The sequence below is a fragment of the Pocillopora damicornis genome, chromosome 1 (assembly GCF_964200805.1).
Source record: "Pocillopora damicornis chromosome 1, jaPocDami1.2, whole genome shotgun sequence".
Lineage (NCBI taxonomy): Eukaryota > Metazoa > Cnidaria > Anthozoa > Scleractinia > Pocilloporidae > Pocillopora > Pocillopora damicornis.
Window position 1 is genome coordinate 24,813,816 of NC_142670.1, and position 26,446 is coordinate 24,840,261.

The 26,446-nt window shown below is 40.3% G+C and overlaps 4 protein-coding genes and 2 pseudogenes across 5 annotated transcripts in view; 4 read left to right on the plus strand and 2 right to left on the minus strand.

The window, feature by feature from the left end:
• The window catches only part of LOC149052910 (uncharacterized), a 143,085-nt gene that overhangs the window by 57,082 nt on the left and 59,557 nt on the right, over nt 1-26,446 (plus strand). The window lies entirely within an intron of this gene.
• On the plus strand, nt 663-6,877 carry LOC113681440 (serine/threonine-protein kinase pim-1). Its single transcript, XM_027198530.2, has 11 exons — nt 663-770; nt 1,034-1,080; nt 1,886-2,108; nt 2,356-2,411; nt 2,490-2,583; nt 3,213-3,354; nt 3,788-3,879; nt 4,275-4,322; nt 4,963-5,335; nt 5,821-6,000; nt 6,412-6,877. Exons 1-11 carry the CDS (start codon nt 663-665, stop codon nt 6,510-6,512), a joined length of 1,464 nt encoding a protein of 487 aa, XP_027054331.2. The 3' UTR covers nt 6,513-6,877.
• On the minus strand, nt 10,690-16,388 carry LOC149052914 (uncharacterized). Of its 2 annotated transcripts, none has more exons than XM_089195653.1 (9): nt 15,739-16,388; nt 15,244-15,477; nt 14,253-14,723; nt 13,220-13,939; nt 12,672-12,896; nt 12,367-12,486; nt 11,857-11,981; nt 11,423-11,506; nt 10,690-11,194 (listed from the first exon to the last, which is right to left on the minus strand). In XM_089195653.1, exons 1-9 carry the CDS (start codon nt 16,157-16,159, stop codon nt 11,135-11,137), a joined length of 2,460 nt encoding a protein of 819 aa, XP_089051779.1. In that variant the 5' UTR covers nt 16,160-16,388; the 3' UTR covers nt 10,690-11,134. The 2 variants fall into 2 exon arrangements, with proteins under 2 accessions (XP_089051779.1, XP_089051789.1); XM_089195663.1 differs by having other exon boundaries at nt 14,253-14,720; nt 15,739-16,299.
• Nucleotides 16,819-19,379, minus strand: LOC149052915 (uncharacterized). The gene is made up of 4 exons (XM_089201332.1): nt 19,266-19,379; nt 18,201-18,255; nt 17,912-18,057; nt 16,819-16,869 (listed from the first exon to the last, which is right to left on the minus strand). The coding sequence occupies exons 1-4, from the start codon at nt 19,320-19,322 to the stop codon at nt 16,819-16,821; spliced, it is 309 nt and encodes a 102-aa protein (XP_089057458.1). The 5' UTR covers nt 19,323-19,379.
• LOC149052916 (uncharacterized) lies at nt 19,778-20,537 on the plus strand (annotated as a pseudogene).
• On the plus strand, nt 21,511-26,012 carry LOC149052917 (uncharacterized; annotated as a pseudogene).

The window sequence follows — 26,446 nt, forward strand, 5'->3', positions numbered from 1 at the left end:
ATCAGCAATACGTGTTAGTATCGGAAAAAAAGTGTAATAGTTAAAAGTCAGCTACCGAAACCGGCAATAAAAAGGTGTCTCCCTATGCTTTCAACAATGTCCACTTGCCATGGAAAAGGACATCAGAAAAGAACAATTTCACGAAGTTCTTTTCAGTTAAATGAATGAAACTGCCTTGTTTATGATTAATCAAAATGGGCCCGTTCTTCGAAGGTTGATATTATGTTCAAAATAGGAAGGGTTTAAGATTCTATCACGCTTTTAAATTTGTGCAAAGATCCAGGTTTCAGATGAAATATTTTTTCAATTTACCTTATAGTTCCCTTTTTTTATTTTTGTTCATGCCACAAAACTTTACTAATGTTTAAGATCTTCGGCGGAAACTTTGAAGATAAAAGCCGTATTTAGCACGCGCACTTAAATACTTTTAAGCGCGCGCTAAACATCAAAGACACGTCACAGAGACGAAAGGCTAGAGTTTGGAAATTCTCAATAGAGCCTGGTAGTTGTGTACTGACAAGCTAGCCGTGAGCACAGAGAAGGTTTACAGACACAATTGATCGCAATCGAGGTTGAGCTTGTTGACTCACTGACCCTGATCGAGCATGCCTAAGAGAACTTCACGCCTCCCAAAGAAGGCGAGGTCACGTCAAAACAAAAACATGAATGAAAATCCGATTCGGAAATCGGACCAAAACTCTAGAAAGCGCAAAGCGGGAACTGATTCGCTTCCCGAGGGTAAAAGAAAACAGACAGAGAAGGAGATCGAGGTAAGTTAAAACAATTAAGAGTAGTTCTTAACCAGGCAGGACTTTCTAATCGAAATGAACTGACATGATTAGCAATTAGAAAATATCATATGATTAGCGAGGTGAAACAAACTAGATACATTTAATTTCACGAAGTCACGCGTCGTATCGCAACTTGTGAAGTTGATTTCATCCTTGAATTTTGTTTTCAGTAAACTTTAAATTTTAGTGATGGTGATAACTGAAAAACAATTAGTTTTTGGTTTTGAATTTGTTTTTTATAGAATTTTATCAAGACTCAACGATTCTTCTACAGTCCTGAACTACCGAGGTAAATGAAAAAATTGTCAACCTTTGAATTTGATATTAGAAAATTTCGGTAAGGGCAGTTACAAGTTATTTTTATGCTGTTGATAGGGAAAGCGAGTAGTTGCCTCCAAGTTGACATTGCTTTGCTTTTGTTTGACCATATTTTTGGAAAGTTGTTACGGAATGTGTGTGTAAGCTAGTTGAAGATGCCATCAGAACAAGCGTGTGTCACGTGTCCTTGAACCAAAGATTGAACGGCTCTCTCGAATCGTACGGTTGTCCGTTCTCGGTTTTTGTTATTCTGTCGTTCAGCACTTTAATCTGGAGAAATTCAAACGTGTATTTTAAACTAACACAGTTTCTACCTGCCTTTTGTTCATTTTGCTAACGTAGCTTTCGTTTCTCCGTGACTTTGAGTACTTTCCTCAGAGAGCAAATGGAGAAACTTTCAAAATCATGAAGCAGCTCCGCATTATTTGCATGCATCCTTCCGTGTTCTCTAAAGCATTGATGTCTGTCTCCCTGCTGTGTTCAGAAACTGGTTTCGCGCTCTAGTATAGAAGTTGAGATAAAATTTGATAAAAATTTAGTGAAGCAAACCTTTTTTCCCGAGTTACGTATTTTGGTTTGACTGCAAAGCAAGTTTTCTCTGTTGGAAAACGATTCTCATAGAAACGGAAAAATAGCGTCGAAGGAAACTTTTTACGAGATGATATGGAAAGCATGTAGAAGTTAAAGGAACCACGTGGCATAAACCTTAAGCAGCTAGTTACCTAAGGACTCAAGTAAATAGTTTTATTAGAGTGATATTTCTTTTATCCTCTCAGGGAAAACTCCAATTGTGTAGGCATCATGCCTCAGACCAGTTCCTTGCAAGAGAGTGATAACTGCGGGGTTTCTTCAGAAAACTTTCCTAAGAAAACGAACTCATCTGAAGAAAAAAATGAAAATGTAAATCGGACTGCAATGAAATCGGAACGACCCTCTAGAAAGCGGAAAGCAGAATGTAATCCCCTCGCTGTGAGAAAACGAGCCGAAATCGAGAGCAGGGTAAGTAAATGTTTAACTGATTGAGTGTTCAAACTTTTGTTTGCATAAGCTCATCGAAATTTCCAATCGGTGAAATAAACATTGTATTATTTATCGTACTCGTGTATAAAGAGCAAAATACAATATAGTAACCCTGTACCGACTTCTGACTAGGAGAAAGTTGCTGTATGATTAGAAAGCAAGAGGTGAATATCAAGCGTTAATTTGACACCAACTGAGAGAGTCACCTTTCCTTATGTTGTTACAGGCTTCTCTCGGGAAACAAAAACAAGATGGTCATTGCAGCAGTTACAAAATATCAAGGTAAGTAACAAAAACACTTGTTGAAAATTGCATTTAATGAAAGGATAGCTAACACTGTTGCTTCTTTTACCTTAACAGAAAAAAGTCAAGTTGTGCGGAAGCCAGGCGTCAGGGTAACTCACCGCAAGAAAATAATATCAGAGAAGAATTGCCTGATTATGAGGCTTACGAGGTAAAAAAAAAACAAGATGAGAGATTGATGATTAAGCTTAAATCCAGTACCCTGATCCACCTCCAAATTTAATCTCACAGTAGAACAAGATACTTTTTTAATATCTGGTTTATACTTGAGCACCTAAAGCTACGATAAAAATGCTTGTACTCATGTAATTGAGTCAGTTTTTTAGATGCTTTAAGTGCAAATGTTTTCAAAACTTGACCCGCTCAACTCATCAGCAGTAGTTTTGTGGCCTTTCGCCCAGTACCTCTCCCCTGGACGAGGATAAACGAGGAATTAGGAATTACAACAATAGTGCATGATCTCAGGAGAGAGGATTGGGAAGAGCCTGATCGAGATGATCTCGTTTTCAGAGTCCGCGTTCCTTTGACCAGTTGTTAGAAAACACTTTTCCGCGGGAGTAGAGTGACAAAGGCTTTAGAAATTAGTATTTCAGCTTATTCTTCCCTTAAAAATATCGCCTATGATCTCTGAAGGAAACAGACTTCATAAATGTACTTAATAATTCTTTTACCTTCAATAATTCGCCACATTTTAACAATACGAGACCTCTTTGTCGCCAGAGTTTTCTAGTACTCGAAGCATTTCTATCTGACATTATGGTTACGTTTTTATGTTCTCAGGACCCTGATGAGCTCGAGTGGTTAAAAGATTGTAACTATCCATTATGGTCACCAAGTTATGAGCCAAACTACGGCAGTTATGTGGAGGAAGTTAAAAATAATGAACCTCCTGACTGCATCAAAGAACTGGCCTCTTCTGATGGTATGTTCATTCCATTTTTCTCATTACAGGAATTAAATCCTTTCTTTTCCTGAATTGATTTTTTTCAATGGGAAGTGGAAGCAGTCACGGACACTCTCCTCCACAATTTATAACTCCCCCATCGGTCAAGGAAAAATTGACGATTTTCTACAATATGACAGCTCTGTTAATCTCAAATGCTAGTAAGGCGCTAGTGACGGACCTCTCCTCCCTACCCTACCCTTACTGGAAAATAATGTTTACCCAGGCCAGCTTTTGTTTATGTCGAAGCCGCTGAGTTTGTGCTAAATAATTTGTGAAAACGGTATTTATGAAGCATACGAAGTGGATGATTATTCAGTATCAATATTTCCTCATAGTTATTTTAATAATTGTTGGAAAATAGTTCTTGCGATATTCAATTAATCGATTGCTCATTTCGCTCCAATTTTAGCTGATCTTGCGAAATACGAGATAGGAAAACTCCTTGGATCTGGTTCATTTGGCCAGGTAGTTGCTGCGACTCGCAAGTCGGATGATAAACCTGTAGGTGTCTTAGCGTCTGAGAATTGAATAGGAGCACTATAACTTTCTAGGAGTAAAGTAATCTTTTAGCGTGAGACTGAAACGAGAAAAAAAATGAGTTTCAAAAAGAGTTCTAAATCTCAGAGCAAATGGTCGAACTCAAAGCTTGGCTTGGTTTATTTCCATGTGCTCTTAGGCGAGAAAGTTTAGTTTTACCGGAGTCTCGTCTCGCTAACTTAAAAGCGATATTTGAAACTAACAATCTAACATAGCTGCGCTGTTTTAGTAAGGAAGGAAGGAGAAGGGAGGAGGAATGTGAGTTTAGGGAAGTTGGTATCGGGGCTATTTCGCGCATGCGTGAGGTTAGTAGCTTATAATATACAAAATAAAACCTCAACGTAAATCGTTCTCCCTAGGTGGCGCTTAAGTTTGTAAAGAGAAGTTCAGTGCAAGAGTTTAAAGAGGTTGGTGAAAGTTTTAGTTTATGTAAGAGAGTTTATGTTAGCATTTTTGTTTACGCCACTAAAAAACGTGGATCACAGAAATAACAACGTCAATAACAATCGTATTGTGTAGTATCCAGTGAATAACTTCAGCGACAATGACCGTCGTGTCTAAGAGATAATTTTGAAGCAGAAAAGTGAACTGATTCAAGACCCAAAGCTACTTTGCATTTCGTACATGTTACAAGCAGGTTGGGATTGACTGGTAATGTTTGAGCACTTTAAATATTGGATTGTAGTGATTAAGTTAGCGTACTCTTTCGCCGGATATTTTGTTTTCAGAGAGCTGCTCATTTCTTACGCGAATTTCTCTTCACCTTACAAATAGAGTTGCATTGATAAGAATAAACATTTAATTTATATTGATCGGGAATCAAAAATTTGTCTCGGCCGTGGACCGTCACGGAAACTATTGCATTCTCTGAAAGATGCGATTAGAAAGTTTATTGGTCTTTGATGGTGCTGTATCAAAATATATCACAGCTGCTTAGTCCAAACAATCAGCAAATTTCTGTTGTCGTTTACTTTGTGAGTGAAACTTGATCCGAGTAAGTTTAACTTGTATCAACCCTCTTGTCCTTTCTCCCCTCCCTTGTTACAGCTGAAAGGAAGAGAAATCCCGGCTGAGGCTTATCTGATGAGTCGAGTGCATCACCCAAACGTCATCCAAATCTACCAGCTCATCTTCACAGAAGAACATTACTGTTTTGTTATGGAACGACCAGAATCCTGCAAAGAATTTTTTTACGTCATACAGGACCGTAACTCCGCAGGAAACCCACTGACAGAAGATGAAGTGAGACGGTACTTCACTCAGATCTTGGAAGCTAACATCAAATGCGAAGAAAAAGGTGTTATACACCGCGACCTCAAGCCTGATAATATTTTGCTGGATTTGAAAAATGATGAGGTGAAGTTGATTGACTTTGGGTTGGCATCTGAGATACAAGAAGAGCCTTTTGATAGCTTTAGAGGTAAGAACTGTTCCATCAGAGAAATCAGTTTCAAGTTGTCTCAACTCAACATAACAAAGATAAATGACGCATTCAAACATCAAAGATCTCAGCAAGAAGCCAGCTAAATTCAAAGATCTTGTAGGAAAATGACCCTTAATTTTTCGAAGCAAGCTTCCTTATTCTTTCTTATCTTATCTTCGCTAATATTCATCATCTTAATTTGCCTCCCGTAATATTACATAATCTGGTTAAGTCGTACTTAACATCACGTCACGTGACGGCAAGTTAGGGAGAGGAAGTGGAAAGCTAGGGATATGGTGCAGCCAGGAGTACGGGTGGTGGCCAGAACCTCCACAAATTTATTTAATTTCTTCTTCCTATTCCTCTGGTAGCTTTGAATTTTGAAAACCGTCTGTTAAACAGGCTAAATCTGAGCAAATATTCAATGAAAATTGTTTTCTCTTTGTTTTTAAGTAAACTTACTATGAATAATATTCTTCTAGGTACGCAGTACTACATGCCCCCTGAATTCATGAAGACAGGTAAATATGACGGATGCGAGGCTACTGTATGGGCGATGGGAATCCTCTTGGTCGATATGTTGTCACCAGTTATTCCAGCATTTGAAAAACCACAACATTGTCTAAGCATGGAGCCCAGAATACCTCGACCCTTTTTATCAGGTGTGTAACAGTTTCGTTAAGTGAATATTTGTAACACTGTCTTCATCTGCGTTCAGTATCCTAACAAGCAAAAAAATCTTCGTAAATTCTGGTATGACAGTCGGAAAGTCTCGCCCTCGATTGACGGTCACGGCGTAAAGTAAACTGTTGCTGGGTCATTATTGGTTATCACCACTCGAGTTCTTGAGTTCGAGGATAATTTCAGGAGCTACTTCGCCTTGACATAAATGAGCTGGCTCCAGTTAATCAATCAACTAAGGGGAGAATCTTTGGGTTCCGAATCATTTCCCTTGAGTTAAGAGAGATCACGGCCCTAAAGGTCGTTAAAGATGATGCAGGGACTTCGAGAGGATTTTCCGTGAAAGTCTGGTTCAAAGGGAATAATCATCTATCTTTTCCTTTTTCAAACAGAGGTGAAGAACGTTGTTTATATGTTGTTGAATCCCGAAGCAGATCAACGACCAACTCTTAAACAAGTTCTCCAGCATCCATGGTTCTCAATGGAAGTCTAAACTCCTCTCTGTATTATGCACCTTGTTTGCTAGTTACGAGATATCTTTAACATTTTGTTTTTTAGTATGACTGATTATTTGTAATCGGTAAAATTGCCTTGTGAAATTGTCTGTTGTTACTGAGAGTTTGTAACAGTGGCCTTGAAATGTCGTGTAGTAAGATTAGACAAGAAAAACGTAGATTGTCCGACAGGGTTGAATAATGTCAAACCAGTTAAAACGGTTTAGCGCAACTAAATGCACACACTACCTGAACTAGTTCATATAGAGGAAAAAATGCATACAGCAAAATGGTGAGTCTGAAAGAGGAACATAAATGGGTCCTAATGATTCATAGTAAAATAGAGTCCCTTGAAGGGATCTAATAATTTTTAGCGAAATGTATAACCTAAACATGGATGCTAATGATCCTTAGTGAGATAGAGTCCCCAAAAGGGACCTAATAATTTTTAGTGAAATTTATAGTCTATACATGGGTCCTAATGATCCTCAGCAAGATAAAATCCCTGAAAGGGACCTAAAAATTTTCGTGAAATGGACTACATACACGGGTCCTTAAAGTAAAGTACAGCGAGATGGAGAGCATGTTTATGGATCCTCCAAGGGGTCCTAATAATTTGGAGCGAAATATTGAGTCCACAATAGAGCTCCTACAATGTACAATAAAGTGGACAGTCTCCTTCATGGCCCTTGCAGACCTTGTAGCGTGATGTTCTGATAAACAAGGCCTTACTCCGTGAGAACACCTTCTATGTACATTAAGATTTTTTTAAAATTTTGCTGTAATTTTAATTGAAGTGTAAATAAAATGTCGCTTTTGGAAAAGAGTGTACAATACGTTAAAATCTTTGTTTTCAAAATATCATGAAGAGCCAAGGGCCCGTTTCGATAAAGCACCAAGGCTTTATCAACTCATTCTCTATGTCTCCCTTGTTGGAAATGTATAGAACTATGAAATTATACCTGTGTATATACCTTGGTTGATTTCTAGGTGAACCCTCGAGCTTTGTTTGCAAGAACGCTAAATTAAATACAAACCAGGGAAGTTTGTGTCTGGATAAATTTGGCTGAGCAAGATGGCCAATTTTTTTGGTCTCAAAATTAACCTTTTATGATTAATTATTAGGGAGTTTCTACTTGTTAAGCTCTAGCAAAGGTGAGAACACGATGGTATTACATAAACACATGAACAAAAAGAGAAGGAGGAACCGATTAGGGAGTCAAACCTGCTTAGTGTGTCAGGTCTAAAGACAAATAGGAGAAACTCACGTAAAATACCACGTCTTAAACTGATCGCTGGAGACTCGTGACTCCTGCGAAAAGAATTAACTTTGAGACAGAAAAAATCGGCTATCTTGCACAGCTAAAAAAAGCGGCCATCTTGCACCGCTAAATTTATCCAGACAAAATTTTCCCTTACTATTTTCCTCCAATCAGAAAGGTGTTGAATCGAATCCTTTGGCTTCTGTCACATTAATGTTACAAATTAGGTGTAATAATGCTTAAAGTAAAGTTAGCGACAGTCCATAGAAAACCACGAGGCTTTGAATGATTTGCTCTCTCTATCATCTGCAATTTACGGTTCAAATATCACATTGTTGAAAAGATTGGCGGAGCAGAAATAGAACAGAGCTCTAATGACATCAATTATATGTATTTAAGAACTTTCAATTGATTGAAATATTTTTTTCCTTATTAGTGCTTGAATGTACTTTAACAATGACACGTCTGATTATTTTTATGTAATATGTTATTTTGATAGGGAATGTGCGAGGATTGGGCTCACTTGACTATCTAAGCAATGTCTTCTGTGTCTTGTGCAGTTCCAAACAAGTTATTGTAGGTTTTGAAAATATGCTATCTTGCAATGAAAACTCAGAATGGAATAAATGTCCAGTAACATTTTTGTAGCTACTGCCTTCTATACGAGCCCTTAATCTCAGCCGAAAAAAGTTCTGATTCAAATGATCTTGACTTAATACGACATGTCGATTAAGCATCTTTGTAATATGACGTCCGTATTAAAATCGAAGAGATTAAAACAATATTTCCCTGAATTGTAACAAGTGAATTTAGGTACTAACTCATCCACTTCTAAGACTATTAAGCCTCTGTGTAAAATTAAACCACCAGGTTCTTCATCACTGTCAGTTTCATTTGCAGTGTAAGCGATTGTCAGTAATGGTGCGTTTGTGTCTTTATTTTGGTATGCCTAATCATGTTCCCTTGGATTGCCTTTCCTCACAACCTGATAGTTACACAAGAATCAAATAAAATACAAGTTTACAGCACGTATCCAGTATGGCAGATCAGTGCGGAAACAGCCAGTCCTTTTCAGTTGGGTTGATAAGGAGACAACCTATAGGGACTGAGTCTGCTGGGAAATGTTTGGTAGAACTCAAGAATACCGTTGATGGGCGGTAAGGAGCTATGTAGTAACAACCTTTCAGCTCCCACGAGGTTGTGAAAGACAAAACGTCCATCGTGTAATGTTAGCAATCTGATACCAAGCACCGTGTGGATGTTTTTCGTGAGTGTCTAGAGATGGCAACAGGTGTTGAGGTAGAGAAAACCAATTCGAAGTCCTCGAGCAGCCAGAAAGTAAAGAAGGACGAGAGCCCATCCTTCACTAAGGACATTAGTAGACATTTGGTGATGTATATTTGTCACTTTTACTTCTTCTGCTACTGTTCTTTAAATAACTCAAAAAACTTTGTATCACACATTCTACGATTTCTCTAAATAGAAATAACGCTCTGTCCCTAATAAGCGCCCTCCCTAGAGGTACCATAAGTGGATAAGTGTCTCAGGCGCTAATTCGAATCATTTCGGTATCTAAACAAATCACCGATAACTCCAATGAATCGCCTCCTGTTAACGACGGTGAGCCTACTGTAAAAATCTCCGAGTAACTGGAAGATTCCTCGTTCCCTGGGGTAGAAATAACCTCCGCAAATATGTCAAATATTGCTGATTTAGTTGCAGTTGCCTTGGATTGATTCAGGTGGCTGGAAGTGTCCGGCTGCGGTTAGGTTGTATTCACCAGATCGAGAAAATTGTGCATTCGATTCTTTGCCGCCATGGATACATTTAGTAAACAAAAAGAGTTTAAAAGCTGATTAAGCACAACTTCATTAAACTCATCAAATCAGTCAAATTCTAATTCTAAAGATGTTTCACTCACTTTTACTTTTGTTTCTCTGTTAAATACTGATATAACACAAATAATATGGTTGGATATTCAAATTAATGGGAGAAAAATCAAGTTTTCGTGTTTAACCTTTACCCTAACTACCTTAGAAGTAACTTACTCCAGTAATGATGGGTTGTGATATACTTCAGTAAAAACTGTCTTGTCGCAGTGAAGGTAAGGTGACTTTGTCAAGCCAAATTAAAGCTGTTTGACTGAGTTATTTTTGAGTCCGATTATGCTATAACAATTATTTCACTCAGACTCGCCGAATATGAGATTATTAAAAGCAAATCGATGCTATATGCCTCGTGCGTTAATTATCAGCTCATATTCGGCGCGCCCTCGAACAATAATTGTTATTGAAGCAGAAGTGGGTTCATCCGTTCCTGAGTTGTCAATAACCTTGACAGTATGCGCAAAAATCACGAAGGAAATGTTTTCCAGCCTTTTATCCTATTTTTTTAAGAGACGAACGTGCGCTTATAACCCTTGCTCCCAGGTTTATCAATGGTAACCTCAGACCAACCCTTCAAATAACCTCATATGCATCACATACGCATCAATGTCATATGATACATACAAGCAAGCGGAAGAACCAAAGCTCCAAAAGCCGTTTACTCTTGGATAATCACACAAGTTGCATATATCTCGTATAATTTTATGACAGCCTTTTTTTTCCCAGAACTCTCCCATTTTTTCCTGGCTCCATAGCGTTTCTCTGACTCTCCTCATTCGGATGGGACGCCTGGAACAGAAAACACCATCGTGGAGATAGTCCAGAGTTAAAGGAGAATAGTCGCTGAGACTCTGGGAAGTATGACTTGGACAAGAATAAAACTTTAGATAATTCCCCTTACACAGGCTTCTGGTTCAGATTGTTATGGACTGTGATGTCGTTTTAAGTAAAGAGCTGATATCTTGCTAACGTCCATAAAATTTCTCCTCAAAATTCAGTCTCTTTTCTATGAACTGAACAAAAATACGTTTGAAAAACAATACACAGTTTAATAAAAAGGATTTCTTTGCCACATTTACATTTCATCAGTTTCAGAATAAACGTTATTGCTACTTGGATGACCTTGTTTTATGCTTCAAAATTGCCATTATATGTTAATTTTTTGGTTACTCTTTTTCGTTTCAATCCACAAAAAAATTTTGGCTTTAGTGTTGTTTAGTGCTAACTTAAGAAAGCGTGTTTTTTTTTTTTTTTTTTTTTTTTTTTTTCTGTTTCTATCGACAGGAAAGTTTCGGCTTCAGTTTTAATTTTGAAAGTAGTATTTCTGAAAACATTTTTTGGGATTTATTTTCCTTTTTTCTTTTTTTTTTGAGCCGGTCATCGAGCAGCGTGATACATCTTAGTTCCAAGTTGCAATACTTTGTAGATAAAAAAAAAAATTCATGAAGCATCCTTTCCATGTGCCTCCATCTCTTAGTTCCTTCTTCGTCGTCGTCTCCGTTTGTAGGGTTCACTTTGTGCCCGTACTTCAGTCTATGGCAAAAATGGCAAGTAAGTATTCTTCTCATACTCGTAATCGAGTTACATCTCCCAACTTCCATGTGTTCAGTCATAACGCAACTATCATTCCGGACATAGTTTAGGTGTCCATATTTTTCTTTGATCGACAGTTTTGATACCTCTAAAGCCCATCCCGACAAAACTCTTTCCACAAACCGTCAGTTTCATATGAGGCTAGTTGAACCACATTTTAAGACGTACCTTAGGAACAAATGAATCCCCGTCCCACATTCTTCTAGCTCTGTAACGATTTCCTCTTTTTATTTGAGAAGGCTCAACAGCAACCTGAAACCAAATACGTTCGTTTTATCGACCGCAGAAAATTCCATAAAGTAATATGCAAGTGATCGCTATCATGGTTCAGGGGAAAGATACCTGATGTTATGATTTATCCCACATGTCCTTTTTAACTTAAAATAGGAACTATCTATAAAATTTTTAACAAAATACAGAAAATAAGGATATGGTTGTACCCCTGGTAACAAAGAGCATTTAGTCTACTTCGCTCGAAAGGTGTTTAGAGGATAATTCGTGAATTTCCTCACTTTTCTCGTTTTTCGCAACAAAACCATAAGATAGAAACCGAAGAGGTTGCTAGCCGAGTGCCAATCAAAATGAATATTAACTGTGTTAACCTGAGGTTGGATGGTTACATTTTTTGCCGTGGCACCAAGGAGTGCGTGATAAGCATTTCTGAGGCAGAAATGAGCGTACTCCAAGGCTTCTGGACTTTGCGGAACTTCCACTTTAACTCGCGGCTCTAAATATAAAAAAAAAGATAGGAACATTGAAATTACCCAACCATAATAATACTTATTCGCATTGGGATCCCATAACATTCGGAGTGGACGTGACATTACTGACGTCACTTAAATCAGTCATTCACTTGGATACTGGAGGAGTGGTCCAGTCTGGACGCTGTTGAAGGTGCCGTTTTTGCATAGCTTAACATCATCCTCCAGTGACATCCAGGGGATAATCGCCCACATGATTTTGTCCGATGATATTATTAGGTGATTAAAAATTGGTAAAATCAACTTGCGGTTTGTTGAGATACATATTAATAAAATATCTCAGTCAACGGTAGATACAAAACTTAACACGCCCCATTAAGGTAGGTAAGTCAAAAACTTGTTCTTTCTCACCTTCAGCTTGTGGAGACACAACTTGAGGTTCATTTGTTTCTAACCATGGAAAATTTTGCAATGGTTTATCAGATATATCTGAACTTTCTCGAACACTGCGCTTCCGTTTCCTGGTCTTTCCTGTCATTTGGAAATACAGAGTCAACCACCCATACCTAATGTCACTATTTTAGAATCTAAAAGGTATCGAATCGCAGGTTCTTGAGGAACGAGTGAATATTTTTAAGTAAACGATAAAACTAGAAAAGAACGTGAACACAAATCGTGGTCCTGTTAAGAGAAGTCAAAAGCCAACTCTACTTAACCTTTAGCTTTGGGAGATGATCTCTTCTTTGCAGATGTTGCTGCGTCAGTCGGGTCACCCAAGTCCTCTGCGGGTGGATGCTGATGCTCAATCTTCACCTTTATTAAAGGTGACTCGGTTTGATTTTCCCCTGTCTCCATGGCAAAACGCGGGGATTTTCGCAAAGACTCAACAGATTCTACGTTAGAACATTCAGGTGCGCCGCGGCCTCGTTTCCTTATACTTCCTTAAAAGTTAAAATAGAGAAGTCAACTACCTGTGGATAATATTCATATTTTTAAACCTGAAATAAACCTAAGATCAATACAATGGAAGTAAAGATTCTTTTTAATGGGAATTTTCATACCTAATGTTTTTAATAATGGAAATCTTGAGTTTGCCTATGGTTTATGAGAATTTGCAAATAACGATATTTCTCACCGGGTGGAAAAGCACTCTTCGTTTTCTCTAGTTCCCAAGAAAACTTAGAATGTTGACAGACAATAAGCTTTTTCAAAATAAAAGATCTAGAGACCATTGACATCTCCTTGGTATTAATGCTATACTCACTTTTAGACACCAGGTTGGAATTTTCCAGTCCAGTTGACATCTTTGCAACGAAGCCGAAGGATTTCGAGCAAGATGGACTAGCTTCATTTTCAATGTATGCTTTTCCATCGCAGCAACAGGAGGTGATGCTAGTGTTCTCGAAATCACTTTGTTTTAATCCTAGTGAGTTTGTGAGTGGATTAACGGAGCACTTGTCATGACTCTGTGTATTTTTCGATGGACTCTCGCTTCTCCTTTCGCACGCACTGGAATTCTTTCTGGCTTCCACCTCATCAATTCTCAACGACACTCTTGAGTGACTGAGAGAGTCCCCGGTTGACTCCTGTTCTTTGACTTCATTAAGGGATGGCGAAAAAATGTCAGCAAACCTGGAGGATTTTGTTATGACTTGATTTGCATCAACATCTAAGGATGTTGCTGATGTTCCGAAGTCACAACTTTCCTTTTTAGCCGAAGTCCCTGATTTGCAGCGGAAGGATGGCATATCGGTAGTATTCAAATCAGTTTTTATCGAGCCATCCGAGGACGTTGCTGCAGTTTCGCCGGGAGTTTTGTTTTCAGCAGGTGTAGCACAGGTTGTTTTGAGACCAATATCTATCGATCTTCCAGATGTCAATGGCGAACTCCAGGAGTGAGTAACAGGAGTCTGTGCAGAAGACGATGGAGGGCACCCTGTTTCGTGTATCTCCCATACGGGAGAAGCACACACGTGGGGTACATCTGTATACAACAGATCGGAAAGAAAGGTATTGACTTTCGTTATCTCTTTAGACGCTATTAGTTTTAATCGATAAACGGGGTTAACAGTTGCAAATCTGCGGATGAAACATCGATTTACCATGGAACGCATTATATAATGTAACAGAACTTAAACAAATGCTAAACACGGGTTTGTTATAATGCTTTGTATCTTGAAATAACTTGATTTAGAAATATTGATCGAGTACTGATATGGATAGTCAAACTATCCCGCAAGGGAAAAAGTTATTACTACCTGTTTTCACATCACTTCCTAAAGATAATTTTGAGTTACCTGAAGACATCATCGTTGTCTCCGATGAATCGTTTTCCTTAAGTGATAGAATTAAAACTTTCTCTGGGTAACTGGAAGATTCTTCGCTCACTGGATCTGGACCAGGTGGCTTGGATTGATGCAGGTGGCTGGAAGTATCAAGCTGTGATGAGGCTGTATTCACAATATCGAGAACAAAATCGTGCACCCGTTTCTTTGCCAACACGGATACATCTCGTGAAGGAAATGAATTCAAATGCTGATCAGGCGCAACTGCATTGATCTCACTTGAAGGAAGTGTTGCGCTCTCGTCCTCCATTGCTTCCTGTTGGCAAGAAGAGCCTTTGCTGTTTGTCTCCTCATCGTCTTCAGTTAACGATGCATGAGAGTTTGCCCAAGAGTCCCCAGTAGTGTTGTAGTTCTCCTTAGCCTTCTCCATATCAACATCACCCATTTCCTGAGATGCATTTACCTGGGGTGCAGATATCTCTGCTAGATTGTGAATTAAAAGGTTTGAACTTTTTGAGTTCTTTGTTTTGTTTAAGTTATTATTCGAAAGCAGTAACAGAAAACCCCTTGGCCAAAAAAAAACACACACGCACACACCACCGAACGGAAACGCGCTTACATTAAAACTCCTAATTTGAAGACTCTCCAAAAACCTTACTTGTCCAAAACTGAAGAAAATTTGCTCACCCTAACATGGTACGCTCATGAAATGCTGATGATGTGTTCTCATAGTCGCGCTTTCCACCGGTAAAGTTCTGTTGTCTCAACAGTTATTTATGCTCTCAAACGTAATTTTTTTCTCTTTTGATACACTTTAATATCGTGTTCAACAAAAGCCACTCATACATTTCCTGTGAAGTTAACGGGCGTGAAACACCGCGAGCGGAAAGACTTTTATAGAATATTTTATTGTTTCTTATATTTGCATTTTATAGAAAAAATTGATAGCGGTATCCAGTTGCCACAAAAAATTGTGATTAAAATAGTAAAAAGGATAACTAACCTGACATCGACGCAGTTGGCAAGCCTCTCCAGGGAGAGATTTCGTTTGCAAGTATTGTTGATTCGGCCTCCTGGATTTTTTCGATAGAGGGAAAGAACATCGCCAAATCTTCAGGGTGAGAGACGAAGCTTTTATTCAGATGGTGTCCAGGACTGATGTCCATAGTGTCATTTGGTGTTACTTGCAGACCTCTCCACGGACTGATGTCATTCATTTTAAGAATCTCTTCAGACTCTGTGGATCAAAACATCGCATCTTAAAAATTATATCAGTTAGATACTTAAGCCTTGTCATGCTTATAAGTGGTTGGGTGTATGGTTGTTACATCGAGAGGTGTAACGATATTGTGTCTGTACTTGAAACATTACACGTACACCTGTATTTTATAGATTCGAAAAAAAGTATTGACTTTCGTTATATCTTCGTGTGCTATTAGTTTAAACCGATAAACGGTGTTCTAACGATTGCAAATATGCGGATGGAACATCAATTTACCATGGTACATAGGCGATAGCATGGAAACTCTCTCCGGGTAACTGAAAGATTCTTCGTTCACTGGATCTGGACCAAACTCCACAAATGTCGCTGATTCACTCGTAGGTGACTTGGATTGATTCAGGTGGCTGGAAGTATCAGGCTGCGACGAGGTTGTATTCGCTAGATCGAGGGAAAAATCGTGCACCCGATCCTTTGCCGCCATGGATACATTTCGTAAATTAAATGAATTCAAATGTTGATTAGGCGCAACTTCATTGATTTCCCTTGAAGGAAGTGTTGCGCTCTCGTCCTCCATTGCTTCCTGTTGGCAAGAAGAGCCTTCGTTGTTTGTCTCCTTATCGTCTTCAATTAACGATACATGAGAGTCCCCAGTAGTGTCGTAGTTCTCCTGAGCCTTCTCCATATCAACATCACCCATTTCCTGAGATGCATTTACCTGGGGTTCAGATATCTCTGCTAGGTTGTGAATGAAAGGGTTGGAACTTTGTGAGTTCTTTGTTTGGTTAAGGTTATTGTTCAAAAGAAGTTACGGAAAGCCCTTAGAAGACAGGCGAAAAAGCCATGTGCTTAACATTATAAATCCTAACGAAAAAACCGCCAAAGATCCGACCCGTCCAAAACTTAACGTGCACACGCGAACATGGCATGCGTAACAAATGCTGATGACGTCCTGTCACACTTATAACGTTTCGAAGCGCATGCGCTAATCGTACGTCTCACTAGTTCAGTAATGTTAACTTAACAATTATGTATGTTCTTTGCTTACAGCGTGCTGCTGGACTTGGCGAGGCACAATTTGTTTTTTAGGCGTGACATAATAGGTGTCACACTCGATGGAGAGTGTGACACCTATTGCTTCATGTCTTGACCTCATGTGCAACTCGTTTATTTAAAATGAGACAAGCGATCAACAAATTGAGACTGACTTTAATCACAAAATTAGCTGCTCGCGTTACGCGTCTCGACCGGTCTTGCACACGAGGAACTATATGTAGTTTTTAAGATTCAGCTATTCGACGCTGTTTTGTGCTACGTTTGACAAAAGCCGAAATCGAGCTGCAAGAAATCTTAAGATGTTTAGAACAAAGGAAAGTTCTGACCTTGGTTAATTCCAGCCTCCAATCCGACCTAATAAATAAGAAAAATGATGCATGTGAATTATAAATTCCATTCCATATGAAATAGGAGGTAACAGTTTGCGATGCAGTCGTTTAAGGCTCATGCTGGATACACCAACCATCAGAAGGTTTTCTCTTTTAAGTACCTCTATACATTTGAAACCCAAACAAGCCTTATTATGCCACCTACAATACTTAAACCCTATAAGTCCCCCAAGTACCTGGATGACTTTTGTCGGTAGAATCCAGGTCATACAAGTTCATTAATATCTGAAAGGAGGTTGAACCTCCACAGGTGTTGTTAGAGCCTTAGACATATTTTTGGAAAAGTCCTTTTTGTAAACGGAGAAATGATATTGCAGCTGAAGAGGATTTATTTTTTGCCACCATGTCGACATTTGTTGATCCTTGTAATGTTCTTAAGGTATTTCTAGAGGTAATTACCACATTTTCAGTACAACGTGTTAAAATATGGATTAAAAAAGAGAGCAAAAAAAAAACAGTTTTCATGATAACTCATTAAGTGCGTGACACGGCCAACCGCGCATGAAACATAGAACATCACACAGGCAGCAGTTTTGAGTTGTGACACTTACAGAATTTTCAAACATGGCAAATGATCGGTACTATTTCCATCAAACATTGTTTCACACAATTATTTTCTATGGATTGACTAATATTTCTTCCAAAAGTCTAGTAGAGAGCAAAGACTTAAAGTGAAGGTGTAGATGAAGTATCTACCAAAAATCTTGCATGACACAAAAGCGAAAGAATTTAGCTACTATAAGAGAACTACAGGAGTTCTGTTTCTCTTTTCGTTGCATATCGATCGAAGCAGAACCAGATACTTCAAGCCTGACAATAACCTAGAAAGGACCCTCATGCAAATTTGCAAAATTTAGGATACACTGTCCCACCTTGATACTCGACGATCGACATTTGAACCAGTTGGCGCATTAAAGAGACAACTGACCTCCCTTATCTAAATTATCCCAGTTCACCCACCAAACTGATGAATCGACTCAAACAAAGCAAATCACTTAATGTCTTACCATTGCAGTGGTTGATGGGTTCTCCCTCATCTTAGGAGTACCTTTGTCTAGCTTTTTGAGGAGTGTCTCTAGTAGGTTACGCGCTGATAGACTGGATGAGCCCAAAGATCCATTCAAGGCACCAACTAGCAAAGCTCGAACTTCAGCTGTTATTGTGGGAGAAAAATAAATGAGAAATCACAGGTTTGGTGACAACACCTATCATTTCTTAAGCAATGTTGAGTTTTGAAACTTAAAAAAACAACGTCCTAATAATCTCCTAAGAAAAACAAGGAGAGATTTGCCCTACCTTTAGAGTCCACTGTGGTGGAAGTGTTCACAGGTGTTTGGTTGGTACAGGTTTCCTTTTAAACGACGAGAAATTAAATGAAATTAGATATTTGATCCACTCTGAGCTTAAAAACGAATGTGACTACCTCTAACCATTCAAGCACACACACAAACACACACCCATAAAGACAAAATGAAACGAAGTAAAACAAAAAAAGTGTGTTTCTACTAATGTTTATCACAGTGTATAAGAACTGATTACATGAGAATGTTATAAATTAATCTTGTAGTTCTTCAACGTCACCCACTGTGGACGTGTCAGGTTATTCAAATTTAAACAAAGCGTTGTAGGTAACTGAAGTTTAATATATGCATTTCCCGCGCTGGTTAGCATGAGTCGGTAAAAGTAGGGAAACCGAGGAAGCTCTGAGTGTTGATATCGATCGTCGTATAGAGAAAAGGTGGCACCATTGATTTTAGCCTGATTATGATGCACGCGCTGGTGTCATATCATGGACAAAATTTGTTATTTTCTGCCTTCAAGAAATACCAATATGTAATAAATAAGGGGTCACATTGTCGTTAACATTAACATATTGATCTTTTTCTGGAGCTAAAACGCCGTAAGGGAAGGAGCTCACTAGCGGTAATTTTGCTTTAATTACAAATTTCTCCCATTTACTTCAGTGAAATCTTCCACAGCTTAATTTCTGCGTCTGTTACGTTTGATTTTTTTCCTTTTGTCGACCTCTTTTTCAGGCGTAGAAAGGCCTATAGATATAATGGGTATCGTGGCTGGGAAACAATAAATGCATTATTATCTAAAATCTATCTTGCTAAAATCTCTCGATAGTTACCATACGCAATGTATTAATTGATAATCAGATAATTGCTATTGAGCTAATATGATAATTGATGAATTAATTTTTAACTATGCAATACGTCATGATTGCTCATAATTAATTTTTAAGTCTGTGCCGTCATTCAAGTATAGTCATTACAGCGGCTGCTTGCAGAAGCAGCACATTACCTGTTTATAGCTAGATGCACATTAAGAATTTAATGCAAAATTAGGGTTACTTACCTCAATCTTAGGACGATTGTCGGTGGGGACTAAAGGTGTTAGTTTTTCCTCGTCCATCTTGTTTAATTTTGAAGCAATCTTAACAACTTCCGAGAGCAGCCCAAAATACGTCTGACCTCGGCGAGTGGTTGATGCGAAATGAGCTAATTGTGATGTAATTCAATAAATAAAACGTCACAAGAAGAAAACTAATCAGTGCCTCATTAACATGCCAAGTAATCGAACCAATTACAGGCAATTAAATGTTACAGGCTAAACGTAAAAATATAGCAACTGCTCTTGAATTCTATCACATGACCAGAAGGCAGAGATCCGATGAGATAGCACTGCGCTTGTACAAGTCATTGCACGATTTGCGCTTAACGCGGTACGTCATACAAATTGTTGGAGCTTGGTTTTTCTACGCTACAAACCTTTTTGACACGAAGTGCTGGAGAGATTAACGTAGTTAGCCTTAATTGGAATCCAGCCGAGGCCCTAACGTAGTTGGGTGCCAATAATTCAGTGTGATTATGTCCGATCACGAAGACCACACAACTGACGAGCGCGCCACTAAAACGTCAACGGACAGTGGCGCTCAGAATATGCCTTCAGCAAACACTTTTGCGGATATGTTCAAAGCTGCCTTGGCTCCAGTTCTGAACCAGCTGACGAACTTGAACGAGAATGCGAACTCAGTGCTCCTGAACGGGTACGACGACTCCGATGAGGACGGTGAAACCGCCTCTAATGACGGGCCCGCAAAATCTGCGGACATGGGACGCGGATTTATCCGCGCTCCTCGTCTCTGCGGGCAAAGATGACAATAACGAGCTATGCCTGGCGAAGGAACTCGCGCAGGACTTAACAGTAAGCGAGAAGACCTCTCCGCCCCTTCGCAAATGTCTGGCGCCTATTTTTAATAATCTTTTGGCAGAAAAGATGGGGGACAAGAAGCTCAAGGCCAAACTGGACAAATATCCTTGTCCAGAGAATGTCAAGGGTTTGCGAACCCCGAAAGTGAACCCCTCAATCTGCCAGCTTTCGACTAGCATGAAAGCTCAAGATGTAAGATCGCAGAAGGGACAAGACACTCTTATTGGCGCCATTACAGCCATGACAAAAGCCGCCGATTTGGCGCTGGGAAATACCAGCCAAGACAAAGAACTGATCACCTTGTTGACACGTGGTGATGCAATTCAGGGTGTATTGACGATTCTCATCTACAACGCGACACCTCCGCGGAATGTCATAAAAATGTCATTGACACCATCACGCTGTTTACCAAATTAGGGTTTCATATCCATTCAGAGAACTCGGTTTCCATATCCTCTCAGAAATTGACTTTCTCAGGGTTTGTATTGAATTCTATTGCTATGACCGTTACGCTTACGGAGGAAAAAGTTCGACGGATTCTGTCTGTCTGCGCTACGCCCTTAAAAACACAAATGCCCACAATTAGACAGGTCGCAAAGGTTATCGGTATTTTGGTGTCCAATTTTCCCGGTGCTCAGCATGGACCACTTCGCTACCGCCACCTTGAGCGGGATAAATATCCTGCACTTATAGCAAAGAAGGGCGATTACGGGGGGAAAATGCAATTATCCCCTCCCGTTTTAACAGAAATTCAGTGGTGGCGTGATAATACCGCAACTCTCAAACGAGATATCCATCACGACCACCCCAGCACTTCAATTTAGTCAGACCCATCAACAATGGGCTAGGGAACTGTTTTTGGCACCCAGAAAACGGGGGGAGATGGACCCCTTCGGAAACTGAGTTATAAACATATTGGAATTACTTGCAGCCTTTTTTGCGTTATAGTGTTTTTGTAGCCGTATGAACAACTGCCAAATCCAAATTCAGATCGAAAATACCACAACCCTTGTTTATATAAACAACATGGGGGGCTCAAAATCTAAAGAACTTAACCAGCTAGCTGTTCAAATTTGAGAATGGTATGTATCACGAAATATTTGGCTCTCAGCTGCGCACATACGTGGTCGGCTGAACACTGAGGCTGATGAGAAATCACGCGTGTTCTCAGATAATCACGAGTGGATGTTAAACAAACACTCGTTTGACGAGATCCTGTTGTGCCACCCCGGCCTCGATTTCGACTTGTTTACAAGCCGTTTGAACTATCAGATCAGTCGTTACTGCTCGTGGCAAGCGGACCCTAACAGTGCACACGTAGACACTCTTATTATGAATTGGACTGGGCAATTTTTTTGCTTTTCCACCCTTTAGCCGTCTCGATCCCAGGATGCCTTCAGAAGATCAGTCAAGACCGAGTACAGGATGTACTAATCGCTCCGCTTTGGCCAACTCAAACGTGGTTTCCAGTCCTCCTACAACAATTGTGCGACCAGCCCTGGATCCTGCTCCCACGACCAGACCTTCTAGAACACCCCTCCCGCAGTGGCCCACATCCACTACACGGGAATCTTCATCTGATGGTATGTCCTGTGTCAGGGGATCCTTCAGCCATTATCACTTTACAGAGGAGGTTACCGACATTCTTATGGCATCCTGGAGGAGAGGCACTAAAAAACAGTATGCCACATACGTTAAAAAATGGATGGCATTTTGTCGTGAACGGAAAATTAATTGTTCTTCACCACCACTGAGCGACGCCCTTCAATTTCTCTCGGGGCTATTTCATAAAGGGCTTAGCTACTCAACCCTTAATACTGCTCGCTCTGCATTATCTACTATTGTTACGATAGACGGGGGGGAAGCCTTGGTAGCAACCATATTGTTACACGGTTTATGAAAGGGGTATTTGAATCGCGTAGACTCAAACCTAAATATAACAAAATTTGGGATGTTTCAGCAGTTTTAAAACATTTATCTTCTGTATACCCCAATGAAAAATTGTCTTCAAAGGATTTAACGCACAAGGTCCTTATGCTACTTCTACTAGTTTCGAGTCAACGAGGGCAATCAATACACTACCTAGATCTACAGCATCTTACCATAGAGGAGGATAATGTAGTGTCTAAAAATGAAGAAGTATGCCACAAAAGGCAGCCACGAAGGCGAACAACAACAGTACACACAGTACACGTTTCTTTAATAATCTTCCCGCGCTCACACTTTCCCGGATGTATACTTTTACATAAACAACCGCTGTCCTAGTATACTACATTCCCTCTCTTTCTTCGCTCAGATGGTTAACCTCGAAAGACAGAAACATAACAAACTTCCACTTTGTTTGATACCGTAAAAGTTCAATTCGATTCCAAATGTTCAAGACAAAAATCACGCTAAACATAAACATAGCCTTGGCCGTTCAGCTTATAAAACAACGTTTCAATGTCACTCATGTAATAACAACGAACAGTAATATGAAAATGCCAATGTCACTAGTTTTAGTACAGAACGTAGTCACTCAGAGCCTTTGGACGGCTCGTAACTCTGCCGGATCTTCTCACATGCGGCTCAGCTGTAGGTACAGTAGAAGGTACATCTTCTGGTGGTGATTCAGCCATTGGTACTTGATCCTCTGCCACAGGTGGCGTCTCAAATGACTTAGGTTCAGTCCGTGGTTTAGCGTCCTGTTGTGGCGTTTCCTGTTCTTCTGGATCTGGCGTATTAAAGGACTTAATATGCTGAAGGCTGCGTTTGTACTGGACACCTTGAGGCGATCGCAACACCACCTGGTCCCCATAACGAGATATCACCTGATATGGTTCCTTCTCATAGCAAGGTGACAGCTTATTTTCTTTCTTCTTCTCAAGCAGAACACTGTCTCCTTCTTTCACATTTCGATCTCTGGCATGGAACTTCTTGTCCACATAGTCCTTGTTAAACTGCTTTCTCTGATTGTCCCGATCACGAACGGCTTGGTCGCTCACTTCTAGCTCCTCCTCTTCAACGTTGACTAGCTCAGGCATTTTAGTTGTTAGCTTTCTCCTAAACAATAACTCGGCGGGACTCTTTCCTGTGGTTGAATGTGGCGTGGACCTGTACGCCAAAAGAAACCTGTTTAGCTCCTCTCTCCAATTCTGTCCTTCTGCATGGGCTGCTCTCATGGACTTAAGAAGCGACCTGTTTTGCCTCTCTACCTCGCCATTAGCTCTTGGCCATAGAGGTGTTGTGTAACGGTGTTCAATCCCCATTTCATTCAGGTAATCTTCTACTTCTTTGGATACAAGATTTGAGCCATTGTCGGTACGCAGACCTTTAGGCAACCCATGTCTTGCAAATTGGGCATCCAAGCAATGAATGATGGTTTTGCTGGAAGTTGTTCGGATAACATCAACTTCTATCCACCGGCTGTAATAATCAACGAGAACTAACAAGTGTTCTCCAGAAGGTAACGGACCCATTAGATCCACAGCTACTTCTTCCCATGGTTTGTTGGGTAACGGTGTTGACTTCAATGGTGGGGGTGGAACGTTCTTTGTAACCATCTGGCACCCGTAACACTCTGCACATCTTTTCTCGGCATCACGATCCATAGCAGGCCACCAGACTTTTGTTCTAAGTCTCTCCTTTGTCTTTGTGACTCCTTGGTGCCCCTCGTGTGCCAAACTAACGACTCTCTTGCGAAGTGCTTGGGGTATAACAATTCTTGTCCCCCGGAGAATTACATGGCCAATAAAAGTCAACTCATTGCGCACTGGCAAATACTGCTTGGGGGCATTGTCCCATTTCCCTTCGATGAGACAATTTCTGAGTGCTTGCAACTCAGAGTCTTGTGCTGAGACTTGTTCAATCTCTTTGATTCTCAATGCAGCGGGGACAGCATGTAGAGCTATCGCGCGTACATATCCATCATCTTCCGCGGAATTGTCTGACGCCGGTATCTTCGTCAGTCGGGAAAGGGCATCTGCGATGTTTTTTCTTGAAGGCACATAGCAAACTTGATAGTTGTACGGTTGTAAACGCAGTACCCAGCGCTCTATTCTGGCTGAAGGTTTAGACTTCCTGGAATAGATGACTTTAAGTGCTTCATGGTCTGTCACCAGATCAAACTGTGGAAGCCCGTACAAGTAGAGGTGGAAGCGTTCACAAGCCCAGACTAAGGCTAGTGCTTCCTTTTCTGTCTGACTATAACGACGCTCCACTTGACTTAAACTACGACTAGCATAACAGATGGCACGGCTTTCCCCATTCTTTTCTTGCACCAGCACGGCGCCAAGTCCAACAGGACTTGCATCAGCAATAACACGGGTGGGTGTGTCCTTATCGAAGTAAGCTAGGTCTGGTGCACTTGCAACTTGACTCTTCAATCTCTGAAACGACTGCTCCTGCTCCTTGCCCCAAACGAACGGTTCCCCTTTTCTTGCAAGTTTTCTGAGGGGATCAGCAGTGGTAGCAAAATCGGGTATAAACCTGGCACTGAATCCAACGAGCCCCAAGAAGCTACGGACTTCTGAGGGTGTCTGAGGCTGACTTGCCTTTGCAACAGCTGGCATAATGACCATATTTACCACACTTGCTGCACTTGCGACCTCGGGCGGGACAATTTGTACTTTGGGCAAAATGACCTTCTTTACCACAGTTGAAACAAACGCTTTTCCCTTTGTCTCCACGCCCAGGACGTTCTTCAACTGCATGAGTACCTGCTCCAGGTTCTTGGCTTGGCATGACCATTTGACCTGCCTGCTCGTGTGAGGCTTCCCACTTTCGAACTTTATCCATTGCTGCTTGCAGAGTAATATTAACGACTTCCAATAGCTTCTTCTTTAGCTCAACATTAGGCAACTTTTCAATCAATTGATCCCGTAAATTTTCTTCCAAAGTTGGACCAAAATTACAATGACGAGCTTGTTTACGTAAACGAACCATGAACTTATCGGCGGTCTCTCCCTTTGTCGGCGTAAGTTGACGAAAGACATGACGCTCGTACGGTACATTGTCCTCGGCTCGAAAATGAGCATCCAACTTTCGCAGACACACCACATACTCATTATCCTCGTTAGCATTCAGTGGTCCAGGATCTGGAATATCTTCGTAAATATCTTGTACTTCCATACCTGCTAAATGAAGTAACTGAGCTGTTTTCCGAGAAGGATTCGTAATTCCCTTGCCATCGATGTAATACTGATACGATCGTTTCCACTGTCGCCATCGTTCCGCGACCTGAGAGGAAGACCCTGTTAAATCTAGAGGTGGAAGCGCCCTTTCTACTGAATTCGCCATCCTCGTCGCCAATTTGTAGTGTCTAAAAATGAAGAAGTATGCCACAAAAGGCAGCCACGAAGGCGAACAACAACAGTACACACAGTACACGTTTCTTTAATAATCTTCCCGCGCTCACACTTTCCCGGATGTATACTTTTACATAAACAACCGCTGTCCTAGTATACTACAGATAATTATTCCTTTGACGTCGCTGAGCATATCAATACCAGTACCCCCAGAAACCCACATACGAGGATTGACATTGCTGCCTCTGAGCCAGACAGTACAATTTGCCCTTCGACTTGTTCGAAAGCATACCTCAACAAGACCAAGGCTTTGCGTAATAACGAAACAAAATTGTTTATTAGTTATGTTAGGCCCCATAAAACTGTATCTGGGGACACGTTTTCTAGGTGGACTAAGGAAACTCTTAGACTTTGCGGTATTGATACTAAGGTGTTCACGGCACATAGCACTACGTCAGCATCTGTCTCCAAAGCTAATGAAAAGGACTTCCCTGTCCATGAGATCATGGCAAAGGCATGCTGGAAGTCTGCAGAGACCTTCCGTAAATATTACAACAAAACGGTTATTCAAGGAAACAGACTTGCTTCCGCTATCCTTGACCAGTGAAAACGTTGATATGTTTTGAAAATACTACATGCGCTACTTTACTTATTTTGTTACTGTTAGACAATATATTACAAACATGGTTATCATTGTTTATGCTCAACCTCTTACTTTTGTGTGGATTTCATGCCTCTTGTTCGAGTGCATGTCGTATGGGTGCATCAACGCTTTCAAGTCTTATGGGATCTCTGCCTTCTGGTCATGTGATAGAATTGGAAAATTAAACGAGACTTTCCTATAAGTTGAAGTTTGATTGAGATTCTATCACATGACATCGTAAGGCGAGAGATCACATGCCCTCCACTATCTCACCCACCCTCTCTTAGGCAATTTGGTCGCTGGTCTCTTCCTACTTTTGGCTTTTTCGGCCTACATAATATCTTTGATGCACCCTGTACGTGGCTTTTAATTATGACTTGCGCAAGCGCCGCGCTATC